Raw genomic sequence first — 17,333 nt, 5'->3', positions numbered from 1 at the left:
CTCAGGTGCCAAGCCCGTCCTTCAGGACAAACAGATCATTGCTCCTATAAGGGAGGGGGCAGTGGTACCCAGGACCTAAAACCATGCATACCCCTTAATCAATTCTGCACCTAGGGATTTACACAGAGAGTTTGCCTTTGTGTTATAATAAAGGAAACACTGGTATGATAAATACCCAATTATGGAGGACCGGTTAAATACATTATAGTATACTGGGTAATTATTAAAAATTATATCATCCAAAAACTTTTTAACAATATGGAAAACGCTAATGCTATCATATTAAGCTGGGAGAAAATTACATAAAAATGTAAATATGCACATAAAAACCCCAGAAAGAGGGAGACCAGCTGTCGGTGGTGGTTGCGGCCGGGTTGGGAGTAAGTGAGTGATTCTCCCTCTCAGTTTTCCACTTCCCAAGGAGCCTACGAAGAGCACATCGCTTTTGCAGTCAGAACGAGTGTCTAGGGGATGAGCCCATCTGCTCTCCAGGCAGGGGCACAAGTGTGTCCGGGTCACAGGGACCCTCTCTCAGCTGAGATGGCCCCTCCCCCGACCTTACGGCCCGGGATCTGGCCCGAGATCTCCAGCTGCTCCTTTGCAGACTGACTCCTCTCCTCCACCTGCTTTGGAAAATAACTGACCTACTCTTTTTACTAAGTGTCAGACCAACTCCTAGCAAACAAGTCATACAGTCTGGGAGGTGTGAAGTCCTCTGCTGCCACCATGCCCACGCCAGTGCTGTGAGCTGGTGGATGCAGGGAGGGCGTGGGGCAGGCCCCGTGCTGGGACCAAGGCCACCAATGGAGACAGGCCAGGCTGTGCAGAGCTGCCCACGCCTGGACAGGAGACTTGGACCTGCCCTGAGGGCACCGTAAGGTCAGAAGGAGCTCCAAGTAAAAGGGGAATACACTCTGATTTGCATCGCCAGAAGATGACACTGCCGCAGGGTGGAAGACAGAAGAGCGTGGGCAGGGAGTGGCACTGATGGCCCCAGAAGACAGCGTGAGGGACAGTCCTGGGGCAGGGAGTGGCACTGATGGCCCCAGAAGACAGCGTGAGGGACAGTCCTGGGGCAGGGAGTGGCACTGATGGCCCCAGAAGACAGCGTGAGGGACAGTCCTGGGGCAGGGAGTGGCACTGATGGCCCCAGAAGACAGCGTGAGGGACAGTCCTGGGGCAGGGAGCGGCACTGATGGCCCCAGAAGACAGCGTGAGGGACAGTCCTGGGGCAGGGAGCGGCACTGATGGCCCCAGAAGACAGCGTGAGGGACAGTCCTGGGGCAGGGAGTGGCACTGATGGCCCCAGAAGACAGAGTGAGGGACAGTCCTGGGGCAGGGAGCGGCACTGATGGCCCCAGAAGACAGCGTGAGGGACAGTCCTGGGGCCGGGAGTGGCACTGATGGCCCCAGAAGACAGCGTGAGGGACAGTCCTGGGGCAGGGAGCGGCACTGATGGCCCCAGAAGACAGCGTGAGGGACAGTCCTGGGGCAGGGAGCGGCACTGATGGCCCCAGAAGACAGCGTGAGGGACAGTCCTGGGGCAGGGAGCGGCACTGATGGCCCCAGAAGACAGCGTGAGGGACAGTCCTGGGGCAGGGAGCGGCACTGATGGCCCCAGAAGACAGCGTGAGGGACAGTCCTGGGGCAGGGAGTGGCACTGATGGCCCCAGAAGACAGCGTGAGGGACAGTCCTGGGGCAGGGAGTGGCACTGATGGTCCCAGAAGACAGCGTGAGGGACAGTCCTGGGGCAGGGAGTGGCACTGATGGTCCCAGAAGACAGCGTGAGGGACAGTCCTGGGGCAGGGAGTGGCACTGATGGCCCCAGAAGACAGAGTGAGGGCCAGTCCTGGGGCAGGGAGCGGCACTGATGGCCCCAGAAGACAGCGTGAGGGACAGTCCTGGGGCAGGGAGCGGCACTGATGGCCCCAGAAGACAGCGTGAGGGACAGTCCTGGGGCAGGGAGTGGCACTGATGGCCCCAGAAGACAGCGTGAGGGACAGTCCTGGGGCATGGAGTGGCACTGATGGTCCCAGAAGACAGAGTGAGGGACAGTCCTGGGGCAGGGAGCGGCACTGATGGCCCCAGAAGACAGCGTGAGGGACAGTCCTGGGGCAGGGAGCGGCACTGATGGCCCCAGAAGACAGAGTGAGGGACAGTCCTGGGGCAGGGAGCGGCACTGATGGCCCCAGAAGACAGCGTGAGGGACAGGCCTGGGGCAGGGAGCGGCACTGATGGCCCCAGAAGACAGCGTGAGGGACAGTCCTGGGGCAGGGAGCGGCACTGATGGCCCCAGAAGACAGCGTGAGGGACAGTCCTGGGGCAGGGAGCGGCACTGATGGCCCCAGAAGACAGAGTGAGGGACAGTCCTGGGGCAGGGAGTGGCACTGATGGCCCCAGAAGACAGCGTGAGGGACAGTCCTGGTGCAGGGAGTGGCACTGATGGTCCCAGAAGACAGCGTGAGGGACAGTCCTGGGGCAGGGAGCGGCACTGATGGCCCCAGAAGACAGCGTGAGGAACAGTCCTGGGGCAGGGAGTGGCACTGATGGCCCCAGAAGACAGAGTGAGGGACAGTCCTGGGGCAGGGAGCGGCACTGATGGCCCCAGAAGACAGCGTGAGGGACAGTCCTGGGGCATGGAGCGGCACTGATGGCCCCAGAAGACAGCGTGAGGGACAGTCCTGGGGCAGGGAGTGGCACTGATGGTCCCAGAAGACAGAGTGAGGGACAGTCCTGGGGCAGGGAGTGGCACTGATGGCCCCAGAAGACAGCGTGAGGGACAGTCCTGGGGCATGGAGTGGCACTGATGGTCCCAGAAGACAGAGTGAGGGACAGTCCTGGGGCATGGAGCGGCACTGATGGCCCCAGAAGACAGCGTGAGGGACAGTCCTGGGGCAGGGAGTGGCACTGATGGCCCCAGAAGACAGAGTGAGGGACAGTCCTGGGGCAGGGAGTGGCACTGATGGCCCCAGAAGACAGCGTGAGGGACAGTCCTGGGGCATGGAGTGGCACTGATGGTCCCAGAAGACAGAGTGAGGGACAGTCCTGGGGCAGGGAGCGGCACTGATGGCCCCAGAAGACAGCGTGAGGGACAGTCCTGGGGCAGGGAGCGGCACTGATGGCCCCAGAAGACAGAGTGAGGGACAGTCCTGGGGCAGGGAGCGGCACTGATGGCCCCAGAAGACAGCGTGAGGGACAGTCCTGGGGCAGGGAGCGGCACTGATGGCCCCAGAAGACAGCGTGAGGGACAGTCCTGGGGCAGGGAGCGGCACTGATGGCCCCAGAAGACAGCGTGAGGGACAGTCCTGGGGCAGGGAGCGGCACTGATGGCCCCAGAAGACAGAGTGAGGGACAGTCCTGGGGCAGGGAGTGGCACTGATGGCCCCAGAAGACAGCGTGAGGGACAGTCCTGGTGCAGGGAGTGGCACTGATGGTCCCAGAAGACAGCGTGAGGGACAGTCCTGGGGCAGGGAGCGGCACTGATGGCCCCAGAAGACAGCGTGAGGAACAGTACTGGGGCAGGGAGTGGCACTGATGGCCCCAGAAGACAGAGTGAGGGCCAGTCCTGGGGCAGGGAGCGGCACTGATGGCCCCAGAAGACAGCGTGAGGGACAGTCCTGGGGCATGGAGCGGCACTGATGGCCCCAGAAGACAGCGTGAGGGACAGTCCTGGGGCAGGGAGTGGCACTGATGGTCCCAGAAGACAGAGTGAGGGACAGTCCTGGGGCAGGGAGTGGCACTGATGGCCCCAGAAGACAGCGTGAGGGACAGTCCTGGGGCATGGAGTGGCACTGATGGTCCCAGAAGACAGAGTGAGGGACAGTCCTGGGGCAGGGAGTGGCACTGATGGCCCCAGAACAGAGTGAGGGACAGTCCTGGGGCAGGGAGTGGCACTGATGGCCCCAGAAGACAGCGTGAGGGACAGTCCTGGGGCAGGGAGCGGCACTGATGGCCCCAGAAGACAGCGTGAGGGACAGTCCTGGGGCAGGGAGTGGCACTGATGGCCCCAGAAGACAGCGTGAGGGACAGTCCTGGGGCAGGGAGCGGCACTGATGGCCCCAGAAGACAGCGTGAGGGACAGTCCTGGGGCAGGGAGTGGCACTGATGGCCCCAGAAGACAGCGTGAGGAACAGTCCTGCGGTGAGGCTGGGGGACAGAGAGGGAGTGGATTTCATCAGATTGGAGAACAGACAGAGGGGAAGGGACAGGACCACCCCTGGCTCATGTGGCACCCTGGTGCAGAGTAGAAAAAGACACCCCGTTAGGTGGAGACCACCCCACACCCAGGGCATGACTTGGCCAGCAGAGCATGGGCTAGATTCCAGCCCCACCCACTCCTCAGCTAGAAGCCTGTGTGCAGTGAACAACCTGCACAACCTTACATGTTCGCCCCAGGAGAGGAAAGCATAGGTATCAAGGTGGTGGGAGGAGAGCAATCCTAAACCTGCTACTGAAGTTTCTGGCTTGGTCTAGCAACTGGGTGGATCAAGATGCCAACAGCTGGGCGTGAGGTATTTCCTGTAGCTTCTTTGAATCCTGTAAATTAAGAAGAAGTCCTACACATGGCAGGTGTTCAGCAAATGTTCAATGAATAAATGAATGAGGCGAGATAGATAATCAGACCTTTTTAAAGAAAACGTTTAAGTCAAAGACTATAATTAAAAACTGAGAAATGTGCTTGCTGTAGAAAGGGCACACAGAAGGTGAGAAGAGATGTGTGCCCTGTCTTTCCTCCCTGAGCACAAAATAATGAGTGGACCACTGGGCGCAGCCTAATCACGGGATACACGGCGGCCTCCTCTCCGCACATCCTACCTCCTTTCTCAGCCTTCACGCCAGGCCTGCTAACAAGCACCAGGCAGTCTTCCTTGAGGGCAGTTTGGCAAGGCTGTGGCTGCCGGGACAGTCTGTCCACGTGCCATGGGGCACAAAGAAGACCCATGTGCTTATTAAAACCCTACAGCCCTCAACACCATCCTGCACCCAAGGATCTATTTGCTGGGGCATGGGTTTGGGCTATAGGAACCTTCTTAAAGTCATAATCTTTGTGGAGTTAAGTCACAGATTCACAGTAATTTGTTCCAGAAATACTTCCTAAGCCACTGACCCTGTGCCAACACACAGGAGGTCTGGAGGTGCCAAGCTAGACAAGACCGCCGTGTCCCCCAGCCTTCACGTGGCTCACAGGCCAGTCGGGAGAGGACACTGACAGGCAGCTAGAACTCAGACTGAGGGAGGGAGGGGGCATCCATACCAGTGGGGTTCGGGATCAGCCCCTGGAAAAGATGCATGGTGGAGACTGCAGGACAGGCGGCATCCAGCCAGTAAAAGAGCAGAAAGCCAAGGCCAAGAGAAAAATATGCTCAAAATCCACGTGGGGTCAAGGTGGAGAGTAAGCCCACTGCAGCCTGCCCACCCACTGATCACAACTAAAACTCTGGGTAAAACACAAAAAGCAACTCCCTGAAGACTCTCACGGCGACGAGAAGAGGGTAAGGACGAAGTGGCCGGCTCAGGCGTAAGCTGCTATTTTCCGTCTCTTTCTCTTACTTTCTCTAACAGCTTTGACCTGAGAGCATGCTCCCAGCGGAGCCCCGGTGGCAGCTTCAAAATACAAAAAGCAAAATGAAAAAAAAAGAACCAAAAAACAGAAAGACACAAATCCACAATACTGGTTCGGAGCTCAGCTCTCCTCTCTCAATAACTAAAACAACAGAGACAACAAATCAGCAAAGATAGAAGAACTAACTGAACACCACCATTAACTCATATGAACACACTGTCATCTACAGAATTCCCTACCTCATACCTAACAACAGAAAAACACACATTCTTCCCAGGAGCACATGGAACACTCCACCAAACAGACTGATAGTATCCTGGGCCATCAGTGAATCTTAACAAGTGTTAAAGGACCGAATTCATGCCAAGTACATTTTCTGATCATAACACACTTACACTAGAAATTAATACCAGAAAGATATCTAGAAAATCTCTACACATTTGGAAACTAAATGATATACTTCTCAATACCCCACAGGTCAAAGAGAAGTAAAAATGAACTTACAAAATATTTTGAATCGAACAGAAATTAAATATATCATATCGAGATTTGTGGGATGCATGCTTAGAGGGAAATGGGCAGCATTAAGATGCTTATTATATTTAAAAAAAACTTGCTATCGTCATCTAATTTGCCACGTTAAGAAATTAGGGACAGAGAATATTAAACCCGAAGCACGGAGACGAAAAGGAGAACAAGAGCAGAGATGAATGCCGCTGAGAGGAGAAAAACGGCGCAGAAAATCAGTGCCTCGGTCAAACGATCAATAAACCTCTAGCCGTACTGATTGAGAAAAAAGGAAAAAGAAGAAAACCCAGGGCACCTGGGTGGCTCAGTTGGTTAAGAGACTGCCTTCGGCTCAGGTCATGGTCCCAGAGTCCTGGGATCGAGTCCCACATCAGGCTCCCAGCTCCACGGGGAGTCTGCTTCACCCTCTGACCTCCTCTCTCACGCTCTCTCTCACTTTGTCTCTCTTTCTCTCTCTCTCTCTCTCAAAAAAAAAAAAAAAAAAAAAAAAAAATCTTTAAAGAAGAAAACCCAAATGCCAGTGTGAGGAATGAAAGAGGAGACAGAATCTAATAATAAATGACAGAACCTGAAGGATAATAAAGGTGCAACTACTGTGGAAAGAGCCTGGCAGAGTCTTAGAAGGTCACCAGTAAAGCCACACTACGACCTGGTGATCTCAGTCCTAGGTAGGACCAAGAGAAATGAAAACATATGTACACACAAAAACTTGTACATGAACGTCCATAACAACGCATAATAGCCCAACCATGGCAACACCACAAACGCCCACCGTCTTGTGAATGGGTGAACACAAAGTGGTGAGGCATGTGGTGGAATAGTACTCAGTCATGAAAAAGGAAGGGAATCCTGGCTCCTGCAATGACATGGATGAATCTTGAAAACATGATGCTAAATAGAAGAAGACACATTGCAGGATTATGTTTGCACAAACTGTCCAGAATGGGCAAATGCACAGAGACAGCAAAAGCAGTGGTTGGCCAGGGCTGCAGGGAGCAGGAGGCGGAGGGGACAGGGGATGAGAAGCGACCTCTGAAGGGCACAGAGCTTCTTTCTGAGGTGAAGAAAGCATTCGAAACTGACTGCGGTGATAGTTGTAGAACTCCATGAATATACTAAAAACTAATGAATTGTATACTTTAAATGAGTGGGTTGTATGGTATGTGAACTACATCTCAATGAAGCTGTTACCAAAAAATGTAGTAAGTATTTAAAGCATAGTAAGATAAAAATAGATAGGGCATCAAACCCATGATTTCTTTGGATGCCATAGTTACAGCAAGCTAAAAAACGTTTTCAAGTAAAACAAATCATGAGTCAATTTCAATAAAAATATGAAGATTTCAAAAATCTCAAGGAGTGGTGCTCAGTGTAACAGATTATTTTAGTGACAAAATGCATTATAAAGGTCTCATAAGTTAGAATTATATAAATATTATATTTATATAGGCATTACAGGTCCAGAATCAACACTTTCTATTTTCTGATATATCTTATTGCATTTTTAAGGGCAGAAGTCATCAAAGGGGTGTTAACAGTCTCAGGCCATCCCTCCTGAGTCCCATGGGTCTCCTGTTGCCACCCACCAAGCTCCATTCACATGTCAGGTTTTAGGGAGGAGTGTGGCAGCCCCAAGAAAGGGCAGCAGAGTGGAGCTGAAGAGAAAGGGCAGGCTGGGTGGCAGGTCTCTAAGTTCTGGATTCTAGGAAGCATTCCCCCAGCTCTACCCAAAACTTTGGAGGACCCAGGAGACATACAGAGACCCCCCCAGCCACCTGTGATGGCAGCCGGTGAGGTGGAAAGATCCATCACACATCGAAGAAACGTATGCCTTCAGGGGGGTGTCCATAGTGCCGTCTTCCACACCGGTTGCTCCTAGGGAGCTAGGACTAACTGGGTTTTGTCACACCACATGCCTGGGGTCTGCTGGGGGCCCGTAACATTTTTATGACATCAATAAACAAAATGTGCAATTAGGGGGAGGGAAAATTGAGAATAAGCCCTGGGTTCAGATCCATGCCCCACAGCGGCTGCCAGCCCCTGCACCGAGTGCTACCCCCTTCAGAACAGCTTCCTCACCTACACCCTGGGGGCAGAAAGGCTGCGCTTACTGACAGGCTGGGCTATGTTTTCAGGCCCAAGGCGGCAGGACCCACCACAGCCCTGACACGGCACGCAGCCGGGCCGAGTGAACAAAGCACACGGCACTCGCTGACCAGGTGCTGTCCTTACACACAAGACTCAAGTTTCACTCACGCTGTGAACAGGAAGCCCTGCCAGACTGTGGAAGTCCAGCCACCTGGCTCAAGGTCTTGCCCCACTATTAGCGGGCCATATGCGAGCTGAATGCTAGACTGAACCTTTCTGAACCTGGGTGCCCTGTCAGTGGACTGGGGAGACAGCCGCCCTGGACTGCTGGGCACTGGAGGAGCTGGGACACAGAGGTCCTCCATACAGGGGCCAGCAGGTGGCAGGGATCAGTACCCACTGCTGGCAGAGGCCGGAGAGCACCCAGCCCCACCCCCACTCAACAGATGGGGCACCAGCAGTCCAGAAAGGATGGGCAGCCGCCAAAGTCACAAGGAGTGCAGTGGCCATGCTCCTCTCTGCACCAGGTTCTCCAGGCCCTTCCCCAACTCTTCAGCTCTGCACACAAAGTTTGGTTTGAGGCAAAACTTTGAACTGCAGAAAACACAATGAGTCCAAATAAGAAGTCTTTTTAATATAAAGCTGATGAAAGAGATAAATGGAAAGTAATCAAAACCTCATTAGGGCAAATAAGCAACCTGCCCGCAATGCCACGAAAACTGATGGTACGGAGCCTGTTGCACAGCTGCCGAGTGCACGCTGCAGGGCAGAGACCCTACACGACACCCCTCAGGACGTTCACCCAGGCCCCTAGACCATGGCCCCCAGGGCTGTGGTTCACAGCTCTGCCTCAACATCAGAATCACCAGGAGAGCTTCTGAACCTCATGCCTTGTCTGCCTCTGGACAGGGTGGGTGCTGGGCCAACAGTGCTCACTGATGCCCCCACGGTGCCTCTGGCCACTGCATCAGCTCAGGTCAGCAGCTGGTGGCGGCTCTGCCTGCTCACAGCATCCCCACTCGGGGGAGGGATGCCCACGGGAGAAGCGTCAAATAACCAGATTAATGAATGGTGGCTCAGCTTCTGCTTCCTGGATGGGCTCACTAGATGGGATTTATAAAACTTGGTGTTGATCAGGGCTGTTATTCATGCACGAGCACCCCCCACCCACCCACCCAGGGTCTACTATCAGGTCGGCACTTTTCTAGGTGTGGGGAATAGAGCAGCAAATGAAGCACGATCGCTGTCCTCAGGGGGCTCCCCATTCTGCTGGGAAACTACACACACGAGGGAGAGGCTGTGGTGAGTGTCCAAGGAGTCAGGAGGGAGAGTCCGCAGCGTCCCCCACTGTAACCTGAATGTCAGACACACACCGGCAGAGGGGCTGGAACAAAGCTCCAGGAGAAGGTCAAGAAACTAACACAAGATCTGGAAGTCAAGATGGCCCTTTACAAGGTTTATAAAAGAGAAAGAAGAAAATGTAGAACAAGCATTAAATATTGATGATTCCTGTCAAATCAGTACTACAGCAAAAGTGAGCCTGTCAGAGCCACGTAGTCATGAGAATTTATCCCGGAACTGGTGGGGGTCAGTGTTCTGGAGACCCAAACAGGGCTACGAATGCATCTCCAACTCTCCCGCGAGCCAAGCGGAACCCCGGCTCTGCCCACAGAAGGGAAGAGGAACCAGGGCAGAAGCCAAGATCCCAGGTTAGGAGCCATATGACCTAGGTTTGCCAGAGATTTTCTAATTTCCAGGGCTCGATCCTGCTCAAGTGACAGGTAATTTGCTGAGCTTGGAATTCCGTAATTTAATTTTACAAAAAGGGTAATTCACTAACTGTGCAGTATGGTTCTGAAGTGTCTGTAGTTTCCTCACAAATTTGATTCATGATACAAGGATGAATTTAATACCTATGTTAACTTGGCTCAAACTACATAGTCATCTTAAAGTGAATTTTGAAGTAACTGCAAAGTAACCGTCCTGAGCATTTCCCACAGGCACTGGAGAGCCGGACCCTGTCTGACATCTCTGTGGGTCCACAACCCTCGGTCCCTGCTGCAGGCAGAGCCAGAGACCCGTGAGGCTGGAGATAAGGGAGGCCAGTTACTGTCACCTACCAAACACCAGGGAGCACCAGGGCTCAGAGCCGGCCAGCTCCTACCCGTCAGGGTGTCACAGTGACACACCTCACCTGAGGCAGGGTCACCCAAGGTCCCTGCCTCTGTCCTTGCTTCCTGAGTGACCAGTTGCAGCTGACTGCTGCTAGCCTCTACTTCCCACTTGTTGGAGGGCCATTTCATTTGTACAGATCCCGGCGTAGCCACTGCCTTCAGGCTGGAGGGGTGGGGGAGTACTGCTTCAGGGCTCCACCACGACCAGAGGGACAACTGACCCAGGATACTACCTGAGCACCTGTCTGGTCCAGGCCCTGTGAGAGATGCTGGGGCACTGACATGACCCAACCTGGCCCCCCATGGGCAGCTGTAAATACCTATCAGCTGAAGGAACCCACAGTCAAGTAAGAAGGCAAGGCGCTAACACTGAAACAGGTCGTAGACAGTGCAGACCAATCCAGGATGAAAGCCAAGGGAGCTCACAGGACAGAAGCAAGTAACCTCTGTGTTCAGAGGCCCTCTGGGCTCTGGCTTCTCAAAGTGCAGTCCATGGACCATTTGCCTCTGCATCTCCTGGGAACTTGTTAAAAATATAAGATCCCATGTGCAATGAACTGGATGTGTCCCTCCAAATCTGTATGTTGAAGTCCTAATCCTCAGTGGGAGGGTATCTGGAGGAGAGGCCTTTGGAAGGTGCTAAGCTTTAGATGAGGTCCTGAGGGTGCGGCCCCCATGATGGGACTGGCATCCTTCTAAGGGGATGAAAAGATTGGGGCTCTCTCCCTCCACTACGTGAGGACACAGCAAAAAAGAATCCCTCTGCCAGCCAGGAGGAGAGTCCTCACCAGAACCTGACCATGCTGGCACCCTGATCTCAGGCTCCCAGCCTCCAGAACTTTCCGAAATAAATGTCTGTTTTTTAAGCCTCTCAGTCCATGGTTATTATGTTCTAGCAGCCCTAACAGACTAAGAAGTCCTCCTCACCGCCGGCCTGCTGACACGGAATCTGCATCCTAACAAGAGCCCCAGGTGCTCGCCGGCAAACGGGCAGTATGCAAAGCCTTGTTTTATAGATGGCCTTGTCCTGCCCCTCAACTATACCAACAGGGAAACCCCGGCTGAGAGAGACTGCAGTCTGCAGGGTCTGCCTGCAATCACCCAGCTGCACGCGTGGTACAGGAGGCCGTGAGCCCAGGTCTCCTGCAGCTCGGGCCAGCAGCACTGGAAGCTGGAGGGGCTTCTGGAGAGAGGGACCTTACAGCGACGCGAAGTCCAGCCCACGGGCCTCCTGGACACCAGGCCACACCCACGTTCAAGCACACTGCTGGAGGAAGAAGTCAGAGATCCTGCTGGTGGTATTACGCCAGCTCGAGCATGCGTGCTCAGCCGACTCACACAGAACACATCCTGCTGGCCTGCTGGAAATGAAGTCAAGGCACTCTGCCGCGATGAGAGATGTGCTCCAATCATCAAACCCGAGGCGAAGAGAGATCGTCCAAGAAAAGAAGAGAGGGAACCCAAACAGCCCGTCGGCTCTGATGAATTGGGCCGGCCCTGAGAAGTCCAGAATCCCAACATTCATCATTTGGCTCAGCTTAAGGGTCATAAAATCATATGATTGGAAAATAGCTTAAAAGTTATCTGTTCCAACTACTCAGGCTCCATTCTCTCAGACCGCGGTGGAGAGAGGCAGCCTGGCCCCGCAGTCATGCACTGGTGATGGGTTCTAGCCCACCACAGCACACTTCACCTCTGCCCTTGGAAACCCACCCCTTGCCTTCAAAATGCTGATTCACTTTGACCCAGTGATTTGAGTTCTAGGACTTAAGCTGAAGCAAATAAACATCATTATGACAGCACTAGATGCACAGATGTGTGTCTTACAGACCTGGGTGGTCTGTTTGGAGATTATAATGATGGAGAGAAATGTGACTGAAGAACAGTTCTCTGAAAAAGACCTTCTCTGAGCACAAGGTCTCTGTAAGGATTTCTCTAATACATGGGGCAGGAAGGAGAAAGTGAAACAAGATGAAACCAGAGAGGGAAAGAAACCACAAGAGACTCTTAATCTCAGGAAACAAACTGAGGGTTGCTGGAGTGGAGGGGGTGGGAGGGATACGGTGGCTGAGGGATGGACACGGGGGGAGGGTATGCACTATGGTGAGTGCTGTGAATTGTGTAAGACTGATGCATCACAGACCTCTACCCCTGAAACAATAATATACTATATGTTACTTAAAAAAGAAAAAGAATGCCTCTACTACAGAGAGGCACAGGGGCTCCCGCCGTGTCAGCCAGATCGGGAGGCTGAGTCTTAACAATCAGTAGAGTGACAGATGTCACAGCCAGACCTATCCAACAGCAGGGCCCAGCCAGGTTCTGCAGCCCATGTGGTCTCTATTATAACTACTCAGCTCTGCCACTGTAGTGTGAAAGCAGCTCCAAACAATACACAAATGAGTGTTTATGGCTATGTTCCAATGAAACTTTACAAAAGCAGACAGCAAGCCAGATTCAGCCCTGGGCTTTAGTTTGCTGACCCTGATCTCCACCTTCACGTCTATTCATTTTAAGTGGCAATAAAAAGAAAAGAAAAGAATTATCCTCAATGTCCAACTTAGGGAAATGGTTTAATAAGTTAAACTGTTTTAACATGACCCATTCAATCCACTTTTATCAAGTGCTGGTTTATGCCAGACTCGGCTCTGAGCACCAGGGATAAGGCGAGAAGGGAGTCAGCTAAGCGCTCTGCATCAAAGGGAGGGACTGCAAATTCTTCAAGAGTTTGTGATAACAAAGAAAACCCTTATATTACAGTGTTATGTGAAAAGCAAAATATAAAACCGTGTATAAAAATAAGACCAGGGACGCCCGGGTGAGTCTGTCAGTTAGCTGCCGTCTGCCTTTGACTCAGGACATGATCTCAGGGTCCTGGGATCGAGCCCCACATCGGGCTCCCAGTTCAGCAGGGAGTGGGCTTTTCCCTCTCCCTCTGCCTGTGTTCTGTCTCTCTCTCTCTCTCAAATGAATAAACAGAATCTTAAAAATAAATAAATATATAAATATAAGTCCAAACAACATTTTTAAAAAGACACACACACCACACGGAAAAGAACAAAGAAAAAAAGGTATTACAATGTTACTAATGCCTACCTTTGGCTGGCCCCACTATTCTCTTTACTTCTCTCTCTCATTTTTTATGTGATCACGGGTTACTCTTAGAATAAAACAGTCCCTCACGTCATATTTAAAAGGGGAAGCTGGTTTTGATTTTTTATTCTACTCTAAGGTCTGTGTCCCTCTTGCCTCCACCTGCAGTTTTCTCCACTGTCTCTGAGGGTGGTCCCCAAAAGTCAAGCTGCTCAGCCCCAGATGTTCATCCTTAGAGAGGGCTGCAGAGTTCAGCACCTGGGACAGCACCACATACCCTGGCACTCCCAGGCCATCCCAAGGGGGATCCAGGAGGTCAGAGAGCCTTGGCCTTTCCTCTCTGTTCCTCTGGCTGTGCCCACTTGAGACACTCGGGCAACACCTGTTAGAGGAAACATAACTGAAGCAGGAGAAAGAGCTGTCTCTGAGCCTGCTGATGCAAATAGAACTAGCCCTGTGACCCAGACGGTGAGGAGAGGCATTCGGATTGCTGGTAAAGAGGAAATAAAAACAAACATTGCACGGATCCCTTTACCCACATTATTAGCTTGGGAGAGACTCGCAAACATGCCAATACCAGTCACAGCAACATCTGCTTCTAATTGCTTCTCCCCCAGCTTTTTCAGAGCTTGTCAGATGGCGTCTGCCCTAGGAGAAAATCCAATATTTTTAACAAGCTCTTAAATCAGATGGCGTCTTTGGTGAGTAATCTCTTACGTGTTCGGTCTTTGAGGCTAAAAACAGTAAGCACACCTTTAAGGGACGTGGTCATCAGCAGAGGCTCAGTAATCGAAGGTCCCTCTTCAAACAGCATGACTAAGAGTTTCCAACACACGCAGCCCAAATATAAATGTTCCAGTAATTGTGTGTGTGTGTGTTTTTTTTAATCCATTGTGTCCACTCCTTTATGGGTAACTTTTCTCTCTTTTCCAAATATTTTTGTAAAAAGAAGTTTCTTTATGAAAGAAAAATATGAGTCTTTTTTAAAGAGTACATCTCTCCATGCTTTAATTTTCCCACAAGATACCTATAGGCAAAACTACATTTTCTTTAGAGAAACTGTTTCTGCTCTTGGGTTCTCAAAGCACCAGCAGTCCCTACTACCAGCCTGTTGGGAAAATATCTTCCTGCAGCAGCCAACTGAACCTTCGAATCCGGGAAGTCCAAGGTGGGGCAGGAGGCAGTCCTAGAGGGGAAGCCTTCAAGGCAGAACCTTATGGTACTGTAGCAGGCCGGAGCTCTTCGGAGTGGGACCCCAAAGCTCCCTGAATCCCCTGAATCCCAAATGCAGCGGATACTCTTACAGTCTGTACCTTCTTCTTTCAAAGTTCAGCTTAACATGGGTCTTATAAACTATTCTATATGACTCAAGTTGTTGGGTGCCTCTTAGACCAGGGCAGTGCTTCCTAGATCTTGAAAATGAGTCATCCTAAAGTCATGGGGCAACCCCAGAGGCAGCCTGGCCATGCCTCTTCCTCATTACCCCTCCATGAACTCATCCTCAGCCCTGGCTTCTCACTGCTAACCCAAACCAAGACTCACATGACTGAGAGCCTCTCTCCTCAGGGCCAGTCCCCTTGCCCAGAGCCCAGGCCCTGCCAGGTCAAGTCGGTCACTGGTCCCCGTACACATTTCATACTCCTACCTTCTACACATATATACTCTGCATGGGTGCCTTCTTCCTTCATCCCTCCACTCAGTCAACCAAGGCTTGTCAAGTGCCTACTATTTGCCAGGCACCATTCTGGGAGCTAGAAGTCAACAGCAAACAAAACAGACAAAAATCCCTCCTCTGGCAGAGCTTATGTTCAAGTGAAGGCAGACAGGCAAATATATAAAGATATAAAATCCACAGAGGGTGATAAAGGGGTAGGGAGAATAGTGAGGTAGCAAAGGGGACTAGTGAATGCCAGGGGGTGACCATCAGGGTGGTCAGAGAAGTCAGAGAAATCAGAGAAGGCCTTACTGGAGAGGTGAACCGAACTGTGTAGGACAGAGGGAGAGAGCCTCTACAGAAAAAACAGGAAAAGAGCATTCTAGGTGGTAAGTGCAGCATGCGCAAAGGCCCTGAGGTAGGAATGCACTGATGTGTTTTAGGAAAGGCAAGGATGATGGTGGGGCTGGAGATGGTGAGAAGGATGTGAGGGAAGATCATGTGGGCCTTATCGGCCATTGCAGGGACAAAGGCCTTTACTCTGAGCAAAATCAGACCCTGGAGGTTCTGACCAGGAGCACATCTGACATACACAGTGACAGCTGACTCTGGCTGCTTTGTTGAGAACAAACTGTAAGGAGTGGGGAAAAGAGAGATACCGCATTGGAAACTACTGCAATTATCCCAGCAAGAGTCAACAGCAGCTTAAACCAGAGTCACCACAGGGTCTGCTGACGGTTTGGATGTGGGGGTGAGAGGAAGAGCAGAGACAGGGATGACTCTGATGGGTCTGGCCTGAACCCCTAGATAGGCAGAGCTGCCATTTTTTAAGTGGGTGAAGGCAACAAGAGCAGCGGCTTGGCAGAGGGTGGGTATAGTGCAGTGGAAATCACTCCTGTCAGACTGATCATGACCAGCTTTTTAGCGCCAGAAGGAACGTGGCCTCTAAGAAGCCTTCCTCACACCAAGCTGAAAGTACTCCTCTCTGAACTGTGGCTGCCCTTCCCTCACTGCCCCCCAACTCTGTCTCTCTCTCATGCACACGCACACATGCACACACACACACACACACACACACACATTGCAACTCCACACCAGTTACCTGCATCCAACATTATTCCCTTTAGTAACCCAGAAGCTGATTTATTTTATGCCATCTAGAAACATTTGCACACAATAGATGCTCAGTAAATGTGTTCAGTAACAGGTTATATAGAATCGCACCTCTGATGTTTCAATATTCTAACAACTCAAGAATGTTTCTATTACGCTGAGCAGTGATGAAACAGGAATGGCAATTAGCCCCTCTCCGGGGTCCTGCACCTAGATGCCGGCCCACCCCAGGCAATCACACGGCCGCGGCAAGCTCTCCCTGGAGAGGCCACGGAAGGGAGATGGGCATCACCTTGCCGGTCCTTATATCCCAAGCTTTGACTTCAGGGTGGAAGCCTCCACACACAAAAAGGCTGTGGTCTTTCGGATGAAATTTCAAGGTAGTGATCCTAAAGTCACTCTGACCACTGAAGACCTGGGTTCCTACAACACAAAATGGAGAAGAGTGAGTTAAAAAAGACTCGATCACAAAACGAATATCTTAAAACTCAGATGCCATCTGACGCAGAGCTACGGGCAGATGCCACCTATCTGGGCCCGAGGGGGCCACAAGACTTTCTGGAAGTACAACAGGGGCAGCAGCAACTTCGGCCTCAAGATCGAGCCAGCATCCCCACCCTTGATTAGCTGAACTCCCCAAGGGCTAAGCTAATGGCCGGATGCATGAACGCCGCCACCTTTCCTGTGTTCCGTAAATACTGAGCATCAACTCATCTAAATCACACAATGCCCTACCCCTGCTCCACAACTGGAGGAAGCCAAGACTCAGGGAGATTACATAACATTACCAAAGCTGTACAATTAGTAGAGAGATTATTTACCTAGGAGTCTAAAAACGAATAAGCAGGATGCTCCAAAGCGGTCTTTTCAGGATCAGCTGTCTTACAATCACGACCTTACAACAATCCATGAATGGTTTGCTACAGGGTGTGGCAAGTAGGGGATGTCGTGATACTCTGGGCAACAAATGAGAACATGACACCACAGGGTCCTGAGTGCCAGCACGGACAGATGGTGTGGCCAACCTCGGTCTCCCTGGTTCAGCATGATTCAAGACAGTCCTTGCCCTTTACCTGTCTGTCGTGAAACTGCTGTCATGCACTCGTGTGCATGTGCAAA

General features: G+C 52.0%; 1 protein-coding gene across 7 annotated transcripts in view; it reads right to left on the bottom strand.

Annotated features, from left to right (window-relative positions):
- WDR25 (WD repeat domain 25) overlaps positions 1 to 17,333 on the bottom strand; it is a 146,930-nt gene that overhangs the window by 29,943 nt on the left and 99,654 nt on the right. For all 7 annotated transcript variants that reach the window (XM_032345267.1, XM_032345262.1, XM_032345263.1 and 4 more), the window contains one exon: positions 16,507 to 16,637. In XM_032345267.1, coding sequence (XP_032201158.1) covers positions 16,507 to 16,637 — 131 coding nt within the window. The remainder of the gene's footprint in view (positions 1 to 16,506; positions 16,638 to 17,333) is intronic.

This window comes from Mustela erminea, chromosome 5, assembly GCF_009829155.1.
Source record: "Mustela erminea isolate mMusErm1 chromosome 5, mMusErm1.Pri, whole genome shotgun sequence".
Lineage (NCBI taxonomy): Eukaryota > Metazoa > Chordata > Mammalia > Carnivora > Mustelidae > Mustela > Mustela erminea.
The sequence above is the reverse complement of the archived record's forward strand: the minus strand, read 5'-3'. Positions and strand labels throughout refer to the sequence as shown.